The sequence below is a fragment of the Apiospora marii genome, assembly GCF_038362585.1.
Source record: "Apiospora marii strain CBS 49790 chromosome Unknown utg000005l_segment0_segment0, whole genome shotgun sequence".
Lineage (NCBI taxonomy): Eukaryota > Fungi > Ascomycota > Sordariomycetes > Amphisphaeriales > Apiosporaceae > Apiospora > Apiospora marii.
Genome location: NW_027117377.1, coordinates 1,106,824 through 1,123,719, shown reverse-complemented (window position 1 = coordinate 1,123,719; position 16,896 = coordinate 1,106,824). Strand labels below are relative to the sequence as shown.

General features: G+C 54.2%; 6 protein-coding genes across 6 annotated transcripts; 3 read left to right on the top strand and 3 right to left on the bottom strand.

The window, feature by feature from the left end:
* Positions 1 to 1,007: 1,007 nt before the first annotated feature.
* Positions 1,008 to 3,699, bottom strand: PG985_008239 (geranylgeranyl pyrophosphate synthase; the record flags this gene model as incomplete). The annotated part of the gene is made up of 8 exons (XM_066828007.1): positions 1,008 to 1,376; positions 1,420 to 1,565; positions 1,628 to 1,890; positions 1,974 to 2,107; positions 2,156 to 2,879; positions 2,949 to 3,205; positions 3,266 to 3,300; positions 3,369 to 3,699. The coding sequence occupies 8 exons, from the start codon at positions 3,697 to 3,699 to the stop codon at positions 1,008 to 1,010; spliced, it is 2,259 nt and encodes a 752-aa protein (XP_066682919.1).
* A 1,020-nt stretch (positions 3,700 to 4,719) lies between these two features.
* On the top strand, positions 4,720 to 5,372 carry PG985_008238 (uncharacterized protein; the record flags this gene model as incomplete). The annotated part of the gene is made up of 2 exons (XM_066828006.1): positions 4,720 to 4,927; positions 4,987 to 5,372. 2 exons carry the CDS (start codon positions 4,720 to 4,722, stop codon positions 5,370 to 5,372), a joined length of 594 nt encoding a protein of 197 aa, XP_066682918.1.
* Positions 5,373 to 5,617: 245 nt separating this feature from the next.
* PG985_008237 (cytochrome P450) lies at positions 5,618 to 7,297 on the bottom strand (the record flags this gene model as incomplete). Its single annotated transcript, XM_066828005.1, has 3 exons — positions 5,618 to 6,539; positions 6,593 to 7,045; positions 7,119 to 7,297. 3 exons carry the CDS (start codon positions 7,295 to 7,297, stop codon positions 5,618 to 5,620), a joined length of 1,554 nt encoding a protein of 517 aa, XP_066682917.1.
* A 1,679-nt stretch (positions 7,298 to 8,976) lies between these two features.
* On the top strand, positions 8,977 to 10,348 carry PG985_008236 (FMN dependent dehydrogenase; the record flags this gene model as incomplete). Its single annotated transcript, XM_066828004.1, has 2 exons — positions 8,977 to 9,665; positions 9,727 to 10,348. The coding sequence occupies 2 exons, from the start codon at positions 8,977 to 8,979 to the stop codon at positions 10,346 to 10,348; spliced, it is 1,311 nt and encodes a 436-aa protein (XP_066682916.1).
* Positions 10,349 to 11,782: 1,434 nt separating this feature from the next.
* PG985_008235 (cytochrome-c oxidase chain VIIc) lies at positions 11,783 to 12,092 on the bottom strand (the record flags this gene model as incomplete). Its single annotated transcript, XM_066828003.1, has 2 exons — positions 11,783 to 11,811; positions 11,879 to 12,092. 2 exons carry the CDS (start codon positions 12,090 to 12,092, stop codon positions 11,783 to 11,785), a joined length of 243 nt encoding a protein of 80 aa, XP_066682915.1.
* A 744-nt stretch (positions 12,093 to 12,836) lies between these two features.
* On the top strand, positions 12,837 to 16,274 carry PG985_008234 (uncharacterized protein; the record flags this gene model as incomplete). The annotated part of the gene is made up of 4 exons (XM_066828002.1): positions 12,837 to 13,873; positions 13,971 to 15,381; positions 15,461 to 16,038; positions 16,094 to 16,274. 4 exons carry the CDS (start codon positions 12,837 to 12,839, stop codon positions 16,272 to 16,274), a joined length of 3,207 nt encoding a protein of 1,068 aa, XP_066682914.1.
* Positions 16,275 to 16,896: the final 622 nt, after the last annotated feature.

Genomic DNA, 16,896 nt, shown 5'->3' with positions numbered 1-16,896 from the left:
TCGGATGCATTTCCGTGGTACCCACCTGCTGAGGGAGCCGCTGGCCCAGGGCGACGTGAGTTGACGTCTCCATGATCAGATCCAGTCACTTCGCCTGGTCACCATATAAAAGGATATCAATTTCGGACACCGAGGTGCTGCAGATAATGTGCTCATGGTGCCGGCCCAAGGTTTTCGGAGAGGCATGTTGACACTGGGTGCTCTTTCGTGACGCCGAGCGTGAATTGTAAGCCAGCCAGCCAGCTTTGGAAAACGACTTCATAGTGCTGATTGAACTTTTGGAGGAACACTTTTGAGTAGACTGTATGTGATCTATCAATATAATACCTCAAACCAGAGGATTCTTTTACATACGACCATATCCTGCTGAATACTAGGGATCCCGTCCGCTCTCCCATATATAAGCAGCAGAGAGCCGAATTAGTACTAGGGTCGGTGACGACCTGGGAATCCTCGGTGTTGTATGTTTTGCCTTTTGCACCACTATCCTTCTTTTTGTTCCTCTCCAGCCTCACGCGACGGCCGTTCCTCTTCACCTTTGGTCACCATTTCCTTCCATAGCTCACCATAATTCGGCCTAGTCCGGTGTGCGTGTAGCGATTCATGTCTATAATGCATAACGCTGATACTAGATGGGAAAGTAGACTCCGATACCCACACTACCGGATGTAAATCTAAAGGAGGTTGAAATGACGTTCTTGCTTGAAAGGCAACTAGGCATCGCTGACGATGACCTCTGGCTTGAGAAGGTCCCTATCTCTTGGAACAACTCGGGAAGGACTGAGTTCTGCCGTCCCGACGCGTCTCTGAGTCTCACCAAGGTCTGTCGCATCTCGACACGCAAAGCCCACGATGCTGGCATCGAAGCTTACCATACATCACAGCTCGACTTCGTCCGTTTTGCTTCAATTCAATTCAGGTTTTTGTTTCCAGCATAGCTCGTGTGGCGGTGCTAAATTTTCCCTTTTTATATGAAAATCCCAAGAACGACTATCTAACCCATCTACTCAGTCAACCTCCAACCGCTTCTGGGCCAGCCGCAAGAGCCAGTTCTTCTCGCCCACCTTATCCTCGTACATGGTCAGCGTCTCGTTGATGGCCTCCTGGAGCCCCATGGCCGTCTTCTTCGCGCTCTCCAGCCCGCCGGTCGCCTTGATGTCCGAGAGGGCCAGCTTCCGCACCTCGTAGCTCAGCCCGCCGGCCCCGGCCCCGCCCACCATGGCCTTGCGCTGCTGCAGGATGCTGCGCAGCCGGCCCTGGTGGGGCGACTTGGTGGCGAGGGCGTGGACGAGGGGCAGGGAGATCTTGCCTTCGCCTAGGTCGTCTGCGAAGCCCTTTTGTTGGGCGTACTTTTGGAAGAAGGAGGTGGTGGTTAGCTTGTTCTTGAACAATCATGCCGTGCCTGGGGGGTTAACCAACCTCGTCGCAATTCAGATTCTGGTAGTCATCGCGCGCCTGGAAGAATCGACCCACTAGTTTCATGAGCAGGCCGGCGTCGAGATCTCGGTGGGCGGTGGCTTCAGAACGCATCAACTCGGCCAATAGGATGAAGAGACTCCCGGTTTCTAGGAGACCCAAAGCGTCAGATCTATGACGATGGAGCGAGCACCGGTCATGGTTTACTCACTGCCGTCAACCATGGTAAAGTACTCTTCCTCGGTCGGCACCTCGGTGTGATGGGTCCAGTAGAGGTCTATCCCCTGGCCGATGTGGCCGTCGATGAGCCGCTCGATCATGATGCGGAGGGCTAGGGGTGATAGCGACTCGGCGGCTTTCAGTGCTTTCATGAGCAGCAAGTTGGCGGCGTTGATGGTCTGGCTGACGCCAAATACCACATGAGTGGCTGGAAACCCGCGGCGGAGTTGTGAGCCGTCCTGAACGTCGTCTATCCTTTTGGGGGGGTTAGTTCGGGGGTTAACGAAGCGATTTGCTGGCTGGTAGTGATGAGAGGGGACTGGTTGGCACGTACGTACATAAGGGACGAGCTGTGCAGCAGAGCCACGATGTCGCGGATGACCGCCAGAGACTTCTCAGGGACGTGGTACCATACCTCCAAGCCGTCGATGATGGCATTCCGGACGTCTTTGGATGGCATCGTTTCCAAGTACTGTTGGGGTTGTAGAATGAGCTAGGGAGAAGAGTTAGCTCGGCTCACTTCCGTACCAGATATCTTCAGGCCGTCTCGTCTCACCGCCTCGTTCTTCTGCAACGAACAGTCGCCGCTGACGTGCGACTTGGTGAATCCAGGCTGGGCGAGAGCAAGCGGACGCTGGTCCACCACGGCGGGTTCAAATTTTCGGGTGGTCGGCTCGGGCTCTGGGGTGTTAACGTCTAGGTACTTGCGATCCCCTATGACCATGTCAATCTTGTCCGCCAGCTTGGCAGAATTGTCCGAAATGGAATGCCCGAGGCTATTGCCAGTCCCCGAGGCCGTCGAGGCTTTCCGTCGCAGCTTCGGATAGTCATCCCTGCCACCAAGTCGGTACCGAGCCGTCGTCATGCTCCAGGCAAAGTTGCCGGCCGTGACCAAGTCGAGCAGCTCCAGCCACTGCAGCGTCTTCTCCGTGCCCAACCCCGCGGCGACGAACTCGTCCTTCAGCCGGCAGTACGTCTCCTCGCGCGCCATGATCTCTTTCCGGAGCATCTTCTTCGCTTCCTCGTTGTCGACCGAGTACCACTGCGTGAAGAGGAAGATGGCGTTGGCGATCAGGCCGGTGCCGCCGTTGGCCTGGTGGTTCTTCCATTCCTTCTCCCAGGAGAAGTAGTCGTTCACCAACACCCAGCTGCTGTACGCGGTCCAGGTGATGGCCGAAGTCTTCTCGGTTTCGTCGGCCGTCAGGGTAAAGTCCATGGAAAAGCACAGCAGGCTCATGGTCCAGCTACGCAGTCATTATTGGTTGAGACGCTAGATCCCTGAGCGTTGCCAGCGGGTAGATAGTTGCACTCACGGACACCCCGCATCGACGATACGGCATTTGAGATAGTCGTCCAAAACGGTGAACTTCAAGTCTCGGATCTGGACAAATACGTCCGACATCTCCCTCCAGAGGCGGAGGCATTCTTTCGCTTTGGTCTTGTCGACGTCCATGAGTTCCATGACCATCTTGGCTTGCAGCTGTCGCCGTTGGACGTCGTTTTTCGAGCCGCCGCTGGCTACGCCCGCCAGGGTGAGGCCCTCCATGAGTTGCTGGTTGGCCTCGGTAAGCTACACGCGTGTTAGTTCAACGTTGGGCCCGATTATACCATGGCAAAGATGCGTCTCTACCTCGGACTCGCCCTTGTTCTCGGCGTATTCAATGACTAGGTGACGGTCAGAAACTCGAACCTCACTCATATGGCCAAATGTAGGATCGTGAGCAGGCTCTTACCGTCATCGTGTATGTAGGCATACTCGACCATATACGTCGTGAGGGCAAGCCGGTCACTCCTGGCCTCGCAGGCACACAATGCCGTGAAGTTGCCAACGACCGGGTTGATGCAGCCCACGGCGTAGCTCGTCACGTCCTTGTTGCGGTTCGCATCGGCGCGCGCCTCAGTGCTGGACTCGAGGAAGTCGACCTGGCACTGCCAGGAGCCCGCGTCGGCGAGGCGGGCGCCGCGATGGATGCGCGGAGTGAACCGGCAAAAGTACTCTTCCCCCTCGTATGCGTGGCGCGGAAGAGGGATGGAGTTGCGAATGAACGACGATGGTTTCGACATGGTTGTGGATGGGCGTGGTGGCTGCGCTTGCCAATGCAGAGGAGTGATACAGGACCGGATGCCTTCCAAGTTATACGTACAACACAGAAGCAGAAGCTGATACCTGCTTATTATACAGATGCTGGTATGGGCACCATGGACTATTCTCCATATATGGATACCATAATTGACACAAATGAGATCTATCATATCGACCCGAGCAGGATCAACAGTCAAACCGGTAGTGTGTGCCGTGAATCTGAGTCGCAAACGCCACCACGATTCATTTCTGGCATGTCGCAACAGTGCCGCCACGTGTGAAACCACCCTGTCACTCCGTTCGGGACATCGTTAAAACAATGTCTTTGTGGCTCGGAGATTGGGAACGACGTCGAGCGTCATAACAGCGGGATCCTAAATGGGTAACCATGGATGGTCATTGGCTAAGCGACGGACGGCATGGCACCCTTCTCGTTGTGTCCACCGATCGTGGCATATCACTACTACTAGTAACAAGACTTCCCGAATCGGAAGACGCCTCTCCCGCGCGGGATTGACGTGGCATTGAGATAAGACCTTCCTAAGCCGCGTTGGCTCAGGACGGATTCGAGATGGTAGGACCATCCCGTGCTCATCGAGATGCATAGTGGCAGCTTCTACCATGACGAGAACCGGCAAGAACCGAGACGTTCGACAGGCCAGACCATGAGGTGAGACACATGTTTCACGGGTCCTCCCTTCTGGGCCGTCTTTGTGATGACGGCGAAGATGAACGCCAGACTAGAGCGCGTCTGGGGCATGTAGACGAATGGTAGGAGGAAAACCTGGAAACCTGCCCTTTCTTTCCCATCGACTTTGGTCTACGATCTCAACTACCTGTACGTTCTAGTCATCCAGCCGTGAACTCTCCCCCGTCTCCTGTTGGCGCATCTTGGACATGGTCTAGGTAGCTTCCCTTTCTCAAATTTCTGCCTGGCCACTTACTTTTCCACACCAAAGAGGAAAAGGGGCCCCGAACGTTCAGCCGTTAGACTTCTCAAGATGGCTTTCGGTACGGTCCGAGACATTGTGGAGCGAAGCTGCCCACAACGAGCCGCCGAAACTATTGGCATCGTCGTCGGCCAAGTGGTGATGAAGACACCGACGACTGTTCTGACCCCCGTCACCAAGGCCAGCAAGACCCTGGCCGATAGCCTCCAAGTGGTTCCTGTGCTGGGCGGTGCAGACTTCACCAGGCTACCCGTCGTAGGTAAGAACTGTGCAGTTTCAATCTCATTGCGTCGAGTCTTGGCTTACCTCTAGATGTAGGGCCGGTCCTGGTGGGCATCCAGGCTGCCCTAGCCGCCAGAGAACTGATCGACCGAGCCGCGCACGCCATGGACCCATCGGCGCCAGCCGAAGGGTTTTCGGCAGAAGAAGCCAACGCGAACGCCAAGGCAGTATCGGAGGCGTTGGGAAGGCCACCTGAGATCATAGGCACAGCCGCCGCTGGGGAGCGTTTGCTCGCTGAACAGTTGGCTGCAGGTTGTTCGCCTCTGGTGGGTGGAGAATGGGCTACACGTTCCAGGTCTGCCGAAGCATCCCTCCCGGTTACCCAGGGCGATCAATTGGGTCGCGGGATGAAGAACCCAGCGGGTGCAGTTGAGCAAGTCGTGGCCAAGCGACGTCTAACGCCGCTGGGTGGAGTCTTTTAGTCAAAGGCAGGTCTGCGTACTGGCATAAATCAGGACATCCACTGCTATGTGGTCGTATACCAAGATTGCATCGCTTCGCTCAATCAGCGAATACCCTCGATGTAAAGATAAATTGCAATCGGTCTCAAGTTCAGCTTCCCGTCATCCAATGTGTCAATTGCTCGACCGCGCATATAACAGTGGAGATAAACATCCCCCACAAACCTGTGTTCGCCGCGCGGTCTCCTCGATATCGCACCCCTACACTACGACAGATCCTCCATCGCAATCTTGATAGCCTCTCCTGAACCTGAGAATGATATGTGCCATTTCTTGGTCAAGTCTCTGGGACGAAGATGAACATTGATATCCTCATCAGGAATAGGAAAGCTCGCCCCGGATGGCGACCGCGAAGTTGCAGCTTCGACCCATCTTCCCCCGACGGGGACAATGTCGAATTGCAACACGAACACTGCGGCAAGCATCATGATCTCGGTCGAGGCAAAATGCCGACCAGGACAGAGCGTCTGCCCCCCGCCAAAGGCACGAAACGCAGCCCGGTTGTGCTTTTCACTTCCTTGGTGCGGGAGGAAGCGTGTGTGTCTGAACTCGCCAGCGTCGTCGCCCCAAGCCTTGATGTTGTTGTGTTGTACCGAGCTCGGAATCAATAGTACGCTGCCCTTCTTTAAAAAGATTTGCTGGTCTTCCAGAAACACATCTTCAATAATGGATCGAGGCCCGACTCCCACGGAGCGATAGCGGAGAACTTCTTGAAAAGTGCTTAAAAGAACAGGGCATGATGAGCGAATGTCAGCCAAATCGATGGAAGACACAAGGGCGACCTCGTCCTGGTCGCGAACCAGGCCCGACAGCTCTCGGCGAACATCGCCCAAGACTTTTTCATCGCTGAAGATGTGATACAACAACCAGAATGCGCACGGCGTCGAGTTTCCCAGAACTGCAAAGGTATTCCCGACTTCGCCGCGGCCGACATCGTCAATACTCAGGCCCCAGCTCCGGTGATGCTCAAAGCGCTTGCGCACTAGACCGGATGCATGTTCATAGCCACCCTGCTGCATGTATTTGATCATGGCAGCAGTCGCAATTTCGCGCGCACGGTAGAACTTTGGGAAGAACGGCATAGCGGCGGGGAAGATGGAAAAGGTTAAGAAGCCAGATTCGAGGATCCTGTGAGACTTATCAGTCCGGCAAGGGGCAAGGGTGGGACCAACGGCACTTACTTCCAGGCTTCTGCGACAGCAACATCCTTATACGGGTTACTTGGCCCATATACGGCTTCCGTAGTAGACGTGATCATCAAGTGTTTGGACCATTCCACCAAGCCCGTCGTGGCGGGCCCTTTTGCCCGCTGCTTTGCCAACTCGGCAGCGAAGATCTCGACCGACTTCTTGTCGATGGCATCAAGGTCGTTACCCGGTGCCAATGAGGGTGCGATATATCGAGGCCAGCTTACACTGAAGCCCTCTTCGTTTGTTAATTCGTGGTTCATGACACGAGCCGAGTGCTTGCTCATGCCACATACCGCACCCGAATTGGCTGTGATGGCGGCAAAGCTGATGGTGCGCCAGTGTTTCTGCAGCACTGGGATAAGACTTGTGTCGTTGACAACATAGACTCGTTGGAATGGCATCCGGAGCGTATATATGGGAAGTCCATATTTCTGACTATCCAAGCTCGATGATCAGTGCTTTGGGCGATAGTTACATGGCATCAGGATACGACAAGGTCTGAACGAAATGAACATACTAAAGACGCAGGTGGAGTCCCGATTTCTCCTTGATCATTCGTACCAGAGGCTGGAGAAACGGGACTGTGGTCAAGATAGCGCGAGGCTCGCGGGGATCTTGGGTGGCATACAGAAGGAAATGGAAGAAGCAATAGGTTGTAGCTAGAATGCCAAACGCGATGGTGATGGTGGATGCCATGTTTGCCTGCTCAGATGTTTCTCATGAACTCCGAAGAGAGGAGTTCAATCGCAAAATGAGGCTATCAAGGTACCTGCTTCGAAGTGACAATAAGTAGTGATCGATTCCGGAAGGGAACATGTGGAAAGAGGACGCGGGCAGTTGGTGATTGACCCTGGACTTCCAACCGGTCACAAGTCTGGCTCATCTGCGTTGGTGATCATCACTTTGTTGCCATCAGGGCCGTGTCTCCGAAAAGGCCATTGACCGGCTTGGAAACCCAGGGTGTGTGCTCCATTGGGTCGGGTCGACACATATCTCTGGCGAAGCGACCAACCGGCTGGCTATGCGACAACTCAACTCGATATGCAAACAACCAACAAAATTCTTATGCAGCCAAGCACCCGTCCCTTGCTTGGGTAAATCATCCCGATCATCTCAACTTGCAAACGTTTGGCAGTTTATCACGACCAAGAAATGCTTCATCATTCGAACATCGCAATCGTGCCTTCCAACATTCGCCCTTGCGGTTCTGCTTGACCTTGCCCGCTTGAACATTCACCCGCACCATTACCTCCCCAATTCCTGGATCGAAGATCAGAATCGCGAGCGGCACGACCCGCCGCGGTGATCGTATGCGGAGACGGCGTCTACCATGCAAACCCGTTCTGGCCGATGTGCTGGTTTCCTAAACAATGTCAAGACGCAGTTGACAGCGACTGCACGCGTCCCAAGCATTATCTCCCACAAGGCAAACGGGCAATATGTGGGGACAAGTAAAACCTCAGGCGCCTCTGCGGACGTTTGCTCCGGAGAGTCGGAGGCACTCAAATCTGCATCATGCTATTTTTTGTAGTACTGCCAATACCTACATATTCAAATCTCAATTTGGTCCTTGCATGACGGATGGCCGGTTACTCGGCAGCTGCCACAGTCCAAAGGTCTAGATCGGCCTTCAGAGTTGGCTTGACGGCGTCACGAACCGCAAAATCCCCACCCGTTTCTTTCACATCGTTTTGAACTGCCAAGGAACCGGAAAAGTCGAGATTCATTTGCTTGTCCCGGGACTTGTCGGCTCAGGCATGCCGGGCTAGGTCCGTGTCGAAGTGGGTTTCCATCCGCTTAATTCGTCACGAAATCGGGCCTTCACTCAAGTTGGCACAAGCTATTGGTCATTTTTCGCAGGACTTCCTGTTCATGCTTTCCAGGGCTCAAATCGCCTGTCAGTCGATTACGCAGGTAATCTTGACGTCACATCAGTGTAGGAGGCCAGCAGCCGCCATTCATGGTGCGACAACACGACATGTGAAGATCCTACGATGGGAGCAACCAGAGCGACGAAAACGAACAGGGCGCAGCCTCACTGATCGCTGGGGGTTGACATGCCTCAGCTTCAAAACAACAGCAGGTTACCTGCACTCCCGGCATTCCGGGCAAGGCAAACAGCCTGCATATCGCAGAGCTTGATATGTGGAACCATTGCATCGAACAAACTAGCATACAAGTCTCGTAAACTCAATGACGTAGGCGCTCAGCAATGGAGCTCGACGTCTACAGTCCACGCATATAACCACAACCGTTGCCCAGAGTCTGTAATGGCATACCAACTACACTTCCCGTCGCTCAAGCAAATCCAGTACAACAAACCCATATAATCACAGGAAAGACACACCTTCGCAGCACATTCCTATATCATTACCATGGCACCAGCAGAGCAACACGAGGGCGCGATGCGGCCCAAGATGGAGAAGCACCAGGACCCGAACCCCATCGAGTACGAGAACTCGGTATACCAGAAGGGCCTGCGGTACCAACGGCCCCCCTTCACCTTCAAGCCCCTGGAGTGGGAAGCCCTTGCCTCGGCGCGGATGTCGGCCGAGAGCGCCGGGTACGTGACGGGCAACGCCGGCACCGGCGAGACGGCGCGCAAGAACCGCGAAGCCTTCGGCAAGTGGTCCATCGTGCCCAAGCGCCTCGTCAAGGCCTCGGGCGAGGGCTTCCCCGACCTGTCGGTGACGGGGCTGCGCACCTGCGCCGGCAACGTGGCGGGCGGCGAGAAGGGCGACAAGCGGCTGCCGTTCCCCATCGCCTGCGCCCCCGTCGGCGTCCAGCGCATCTTCAACCCCGACGGCGAGGAGGCGGCGGCCCGGGCCGCGGCCAGGGAGCACGTGCCCTACATCATGAGCACGGCGAGCTCCACCAGCATCGAGGACGTCGCCAAGGCCAACGGCGACGGCGAGCGCTGGTTCCAGCTCTACTGGCCCCCCAACGAGCGCGAGGATATCACCAAGTCCATTCTGAGCCGTGCGCAGAAGGCCGGGTTCTCGGCGCTTTTCGTGACGCTGGATACGTACATTCTGGGCTGGAGGCCGAGCGATATGGATAACGGGTAAGTTCACCAAACATGATGTATACCCTCCGAGGAGGAACGCAGACTAATGAACATCCAGCTACAACCCCTTCCTGCGATCCGACCAGATCGGCGTCGCCATCGGCATGACGGACCCCGTCTTCCGCGCCACCTTCAAGGAGAAGCACGGCTGCGAGGTCGAGGAGGACATGGGCGCGGCCGTGGCCGAGTGGACGCGGACCGTGTTCCCGGGCATGAGCCACACGTGGGAGGACATCCAGTTCCTGCAGAAGCACTGGAAGGGCCCCATCGTGCTCAAGGGCATCCAGACGGTCGAGGACGCGCGGCAGGCCGTCGCGGCCGGCGTCCAGGGCATCGTCGTCAGCAACCACGGGGGGCGCCAGACGGACGGCGGCAACAGCTCCCTCGGCGTGCTGCCGCGCATCGTGGACGCGGTCGGCGACCAGCTCGACATCTTTTTCGATTCGGGGATTCGCTGCGGCGCGGATATCGCCAAGGCGCTCGCGTTGGGGGCGAAGTGCTGCCTTGTTGGCCGGCCTTATGTGTATGGCTTGGCGCTTGGTGGTGAGGAGGGCGTGTCGCACGTGCTTAAGTCGATGCTGGGTGACTTGGAGCTGACGCTGCATTTGGCGGGCATCCCGTCTTCGTCGCCGAAGGATCTTAACCGGTCTGTCTTGGTTAAGGAGTCTGATCTGTTCTAAAAGTTGTTACCATTTCTTTCAATTGTACATACTAGATACCTAATGTAATGAATCACGTATATGCATCCAACTTCATTCGGAATATGATAACAACGGTATGAATGTGTACGACGCATGTCTATTTGAATTTCACACAGCGCTGAGCTGGAGGTTATGTATAATATGAATTGTGAAGTGGTCATTTGCGAAGAGAATACATCAGAGATCTAGGACTACAGGTTTCTAAATGTGTCTTCCACTCATTCATTACCTCATATATTTACCTGCCAATAATCACCCATATTAAAATGGCACGTATGAAAGCTTGAAGTGGTTGGTCAAAGTAGAAAACCGGTTCATCCAATGAGAGGCTCCGTTATGACAAAACCCTTAAGCAGCTCATCATTTGTTGACAAACTGATTTTGCTATCGGTCACGATTTCCAAATATCAGGTGCTAACTTTGTTTTACTCTATTTCAGCTGCGTTTCCCAGTTACATTCGCGGTAGTTTGGGGCGCGGCCACGAGATCCGAATTCCCGCCCTCGTTTCCTGAGGAATGGTCCGGGTCGATTGGCTGAGTTGGACTGACTGCCCGAAGGTGAGCGATCATTCGAATGAATGTTGTCGACCTAGCCTCGGGCTTCGTAGCTTCTTCCCTGGGACAAACTCGTCGGTTGGGCTCTGTTCCAGCTGCTTCGGCCGCAGCCTTCCTGTCTGCTGTCGTTTCTGCCCTGGTAGTTCGCGTCAGGCTCCTCGTCATTCCCGATGAGGTGTGCCGCTGAGGCAGGCAATGCCCTCTGCTGGGCTGGCGCTTCGATGGTCGGTCTCGCGATCTCTCTTTGCAATAGTTGCAGTCCCAAAGATCGCGGATTCCGAGTACAGAAATTGAGGACTCATATTGCCTTAGAACGTGACCGTTGAAGATGATGCAACCAAACCCTACCCCGGGTAGTCTCCTCTGATCTGGATGAGCCTTAGTTGAAAGGGAATATGATCAAGGACCGCTGGGTATGGAAATACATCAGCTAAACTTCCTTTCTAAACCACATCAGTCATTTTTGAACAAGTTCACAGTTCACTTGTCCGATAAGCTACCACCCAAGTCATCTGTATCGGCATGCCATTACGATGACAAAGGTGTCCCTGGGTTTCGGCGATTATAGAATATGTTGGAACCCATCTGTGCTGATCCTGTGACTCATCACGCCGCTCGCTGTAGCAGATTTGTGCGCCCCGTGAAGGACATCGAATTGCGGTTTACTCCCTCTAGCACGACGTTGGTACATGGATTCGGAAGACCAATGGAAATCGATTCTAGGCAACGGCCTCAACCTCTATTGTCGATATATGTACAACGTCTTGACTGGCAGCCTCGGCCATGTCCCGTCTATCCCATGCTTCGTCCCATCGAGCCCCCGTAATTGACGATACCAATTGACTGTCGAAAATTCGCTTAAGCCTTGGGCTTGTAGGTTTGCCAGACTAAACACTTTGTCAGTAACACGGTCCGCGATGGATTCTGTCCATTGTAGACGGGGAAATGACGCACCGGCAATGCCGAAGGGGGCGAAGAAGCCGGTGATCATGTAGGCCCAGTAGCGGACAGCGAAGAAGCGAGTCTTGGTGTTGAAGGGCAGGTTGGTGTAGGGACCCTCGGCGTAGTGGTAGGGCGACGAGAGGCGGGCGCGGGTCGCGTGGAACATGCGGCGGCTGATCATGTTGGCCGCACGGGGGCTGGCACGGAGAATGGACTGGGGAGACATCTAGAGGCGGGGGAGGGCCAATTGGTATCAGTATAGCTTCAGAAACGTCGTCGGTCCGGGGTGCTGTCGTCGCATTTACCTTGGAGAACTGTGTTGCACGCGAATGGGCAGAGTGGAGATGTGAGAATGTTGCTGGAGTGAGCTTTGCAAAATGTCGTATGATGGATTGAAGCTCGACGAGGTTGTCGAAGCTGCGCATAGCCGGTCGGTTCAATGTCGGCCCAACCCACCCCCCATTCTCTTTGTTAAGTACCAAGTACCTCAAGTGATTGAATGCAGCACGCACCTGCACAGGCACCTGCACCTAAGCTCAGCGCTGTGCTTCCAGTCTCATAAGTGCCTATTAACACAAGACAAGGGACTAATCAAAACCAGCATTTCCACTTGTAGCACACTCGAATAGCTATGAATAAACATTCAAGTACTGAAATAAACACCAAAGCTCCCTATTCTTAGGCAGGAGTAGTCACTGTAATAATGGTAGGCCAGGAGTCTTGTTAATTGTTGTCCGACCGCCTGCCCATCTTAGTGATGCAATCCAGTCCATGGGCCCCACTACGAATTTATTTCTGCCATTGGTAGCTACAGTGGCGCTTGCCTTTTTTTCCTTTCGCCGAAGCTGCGCGATCCGGTTTAATCCAAGCTGTAAAAGAACCTTGGTCAATAATTTCACCAACCATCTGGCAACAGCATACTTCGGCGAAACACATCTGCCCTGCCAATGCGATAGACAATTCTGCCAGCATGGACGACCTCTTCGACGTTTTCGAAGATCAGCCGGCAGCTGGCGGCAACGCCAACAGCAACAACGACGCCAGCAGCAACGGCAAGGCCAAGACCGAGATCGAGTCCTCCCCGAGCCACCCAAGCGCTGCTGCCAAGCCATCCAAATCGAAGAAGAAGAACAAGAAGAGAAAGGCTGTTGAACTTGCCAATGGCGGCGAGTCCACGCGATCGGCACCCGAAGCCACGGAGGTGGAGATGGCCGACGCAGCTCCTGCTTCACCCGAGGAAGACGTCGCCGACGCAGATGGTGCCGCCGACGGCGACGACACAGTCATGACTGATGAGCAGGACAGCAAGCGTCGGCGCAAGGATGGAGCCACCGAGGCGCCTGTCATGACGGACAGCTTCGAAACTGCCGAATCTCGAGAGCTTGCCGCTGCTGCAGGCTTTGCGCCCGCCGACGAGTCCAACCTGGTCTTGAAGCACAACATCCAGCATCAAGTTGCCCTTCCCCCGGATCTGGACTACGAATACGTCCCTCTTTCTCAACACAAAGCGCCCAAGGAACCAGCCCGAACATGGCCTTTTACCCTTGATCCCTTCCAGCGCCTCTCCATCTCGTCTATTGAACGCGATGAGAGTGTCCTGGTTTCCGCCCATACCAGTGCTGGAAAGACTGTCGTTGCCGAATACGCCATTGCACACTGCCTGAAGCAAAATACCCGAGTCATCTACACATCCCCCATCAAAGCCCTTAGCAACCAGAAGTATCGCGAGTTCAACGAGGCCTTTGGCGATGTCGGTCTGATGACAGGTGACGTCACCATCAACCCTACAGCTAGTTGTCTTGTCATGACCACCGAGATTCTGCGGTCCATGTTGTACCGCGGTTCGGAGATTATGCGCGAAGTTGCTTGGGTCGTCTTTGACGAGATTCACTACATGCGCGACAAGTCGAGAGGTGTCGTCTGGGAGGAGACCATCATCCTTCTTCCCGACAAGGTTCGCTATGTGTTCTTGTCTGCCACCATTCCGAACGCCTTCCAGTTCGCCGAGTGGATAGCCAAGATACACAGGCAGGCGTGTCACGTTGTTTACACCGATTTCCGTCCTACTCCCCCTGCAAAACTACTTCTTCCCTGCTGGCGGCAGCGGCATCTTCCTCGTCGTTGACGAGAAGGGTGTTTTCCGCGAGAACAACTTCAACCGGACCATGCAAATGATCCAAGACAAGAAGGGTGAAGACCTCAAAGAGGCAGGCGCCAAGAGCTCAGGCAAGGGCAAGCACAAGAAACCCATGAAGGGTGGTAAGGATGAGACCAACGCCGACATCCAGAAGATCGTCAAGATGATCATGAACAAGAACTTCAACCCGGTTATTGTCTTCAACTTCAGCAAACGCGAATGCGAGATGATGGCTCTGTTCGTATCCAAGTTCAGTTTCAACGACGATAGCGAGAAGCAGATGGTGCGCAAGGTTTTCACAAGCGCTATCGAGTCGCTGTCGGAGGAGGATCGCGATCTGCCCCAGATCTCGAACTTGCTCCCGTTGTTGGAGAAGGGTATCGGTGTGCATCATTCTGGTCTGCTCCCTATCCTGAAAGAGACCATCGAGATTCTTTTCCAGGAGGGACTCATCAAGGTGCTCTTCGCTACCGAGACTTTCTCGATTGGTCTGAACATGCCTGCCAAGACTGTGGTGTTCACCCAGGTCACGAAGTGGGATGGTGTACAACGCCGACCTCTCACGTCGTCCGAATACATTCAAATGTCTGGTCGAGCTGGTCGTCGTGGTCTTGATGAACGCGGTATTGTTATCATGATGGTTGATGACAAACTAGAGCCCGAGACGGCCAAGGAAATTGTTGCAGGCTCCCAGGATCGTCTTAACTCCGCCTTCCACTTGGGCTACAACATGGTCCTCAACTTGCTACGTATCGAAGCTATCTCGCCTGAGTTCATGTTGGAGAACTGCTTCTTCCAGTTCCAGAACAGCGCCAGTGTGGCTGGATTAGAGCAAGATCTCATGAGCTTGCAAAAGGAGAAGGATGGCATGGTTATTCCCGACGAAGCAACCATCAAGGACTACTACAGTCTCCGACACCAGATTGAAGCCTACACCAAGGATATGATTCATGTCATTCAGCATCCCACACACTGTCTGGATTATCTCCAGCCTGGCCGAATCATCCAGATTCAGAACCCCAAGACTGGTCAAGACTTTGGCTGGGGTGTGGTTGTCAACTTCATTCCTCGCAAGGCGCCCAAATTTGGAGAGAAGGAGTACGAGCCGCAAGAGTCGTACTTTGTCGATGTCTACCTTCGCCTGGACCCTAATAGCGAGTCGTTTGCCCCCGCCTCCCAGACCTCGCAGCCCTCCAAGGAGATGCCTGATGGCCTGATTGCGCGCGGCGATTCCAGCTCTTGCAAGTTCGAGGTCGTGCCATGCCTGTTCACCTGCATCAAGACCATCAGCCAAATTCGAGTGTTCATGCCCAAGGACGTCAAGACCCGCGAGGATATCGAAGAGGTCCGCAGCCAACTTATGAAGTCCTTGACCGAGGTCGAGCGACGATTCCCCCAACGGTGTCCCGATTCTTGACCCAATCGAGAACATGGGTATTACTGACGATTCTTTCAAGAAGCTCCTGCGAAAGATCGAGGTCCTGGAGGCACGGCTGCTCGCCAACCCCCTGCATGGCTCTCCTCTTCTGCCTGGTCTCTGGGAGCAGTACTCTAGGAAGATCCAGCTTACCGACCAGACCAAGGCCATCAAGAAGAAGATTGGCAAGGCCCACAGCATTGCCCAGCTTGATGAGCTGAAGTCGAGGAAGCGTGTTCTTCGCCGCCTCGACTTCATCAACGATGCGGATGTTGTTCAGATGAAGGCCCGTGTTGCCTGCGAGATCTCGTCCACAGAGGGCCACGAACTTCTGCTTTCCGAACTGCTCTTTGACCGCTTCTTCAACGAGCTTACACCCGAGATGTGCGCTGCCATTCTGAGTGTCTTCATCTTCGAGGAGAAGGTCGAGGCTGCAACGCTCCGCGACGAGCTGCAGAAGCCTTACTCGCAAGTCCAAGCCAAGGCCCGAATCATTGCCAAGATCAGTCAAGAGAGCAAGTTGGAGGTTAACGAGGACGAGTACGTCCAATCTCTCAAGTGGCAGTTGATGGAGACTGTTTATGCCTGGTCTAACGGCAAGCCGTTCTCGGAGATCTGGTAAGTTGCCCTTTACAACAATAAACATGACCTATGCTGACAAGTTGTGATATAGCAAAATGACGAACGCGTACGAAGGCTCCCTCATCCGTCTGTTCCGCCGCCTTGAAGAGCTTTTGCGCCAAATGGCCCAAGCTGGTAAGGTGATGGGCAGCGAGGAGTTGACTACGAAGTTCGAGGAGAGTCTGGCAAAGATCCGACGCGATATTGTTGCTGCACAGAGTTTATACCTGTAAACCACGTCGTGGTATACATGCTTAAGCGTCTGTTAATCAGCAGGGCCTACTCAAGGCTTTTTACAAACCTGAGGGCCTGTTTACACGCCTCGTAAGAGGTGTCTGTTGCGCGATATTTCATGGAGTTCAGGAATTTTTGGCAGGGAAAAGAATACCATTTGCTTGGTGTGGACCAATGACAGACAGAGATTAATTTACCCCCTCAATGGCGAAAGCGCTGCTACCCCCACTCACTGCCGTACAGTACGGGTCAGGGATTGATCAATGCCATTGGCATAATGATTATCCCACTGGATATAATGCCCGATTATTCAGTGCTATACGACTGGTGTTTATCCCGCTGGATATGACGCCTGTCGGATCAACTAGCCTGCTTAATCATCGACGGGCTATTATACCGAAGGGAGCGCTTCTGCCACCAAGGGGGGTTATCTTAGGTGAGTTGTCTCGAGGTCTTGCTGAGTAGTCTATAGGGATTTGCTAGATAGATGAATCGGCATCGCTGCTAGGTTGGCGGCGATGCAAAGCCCTTTGCTGTCTTTGGTCTCTAATACGTGATTGCCATGTAGTAAACCTGATATGCTACTTGCTCAGCCAGTAGTCATCACCTCTGTCACGTCGC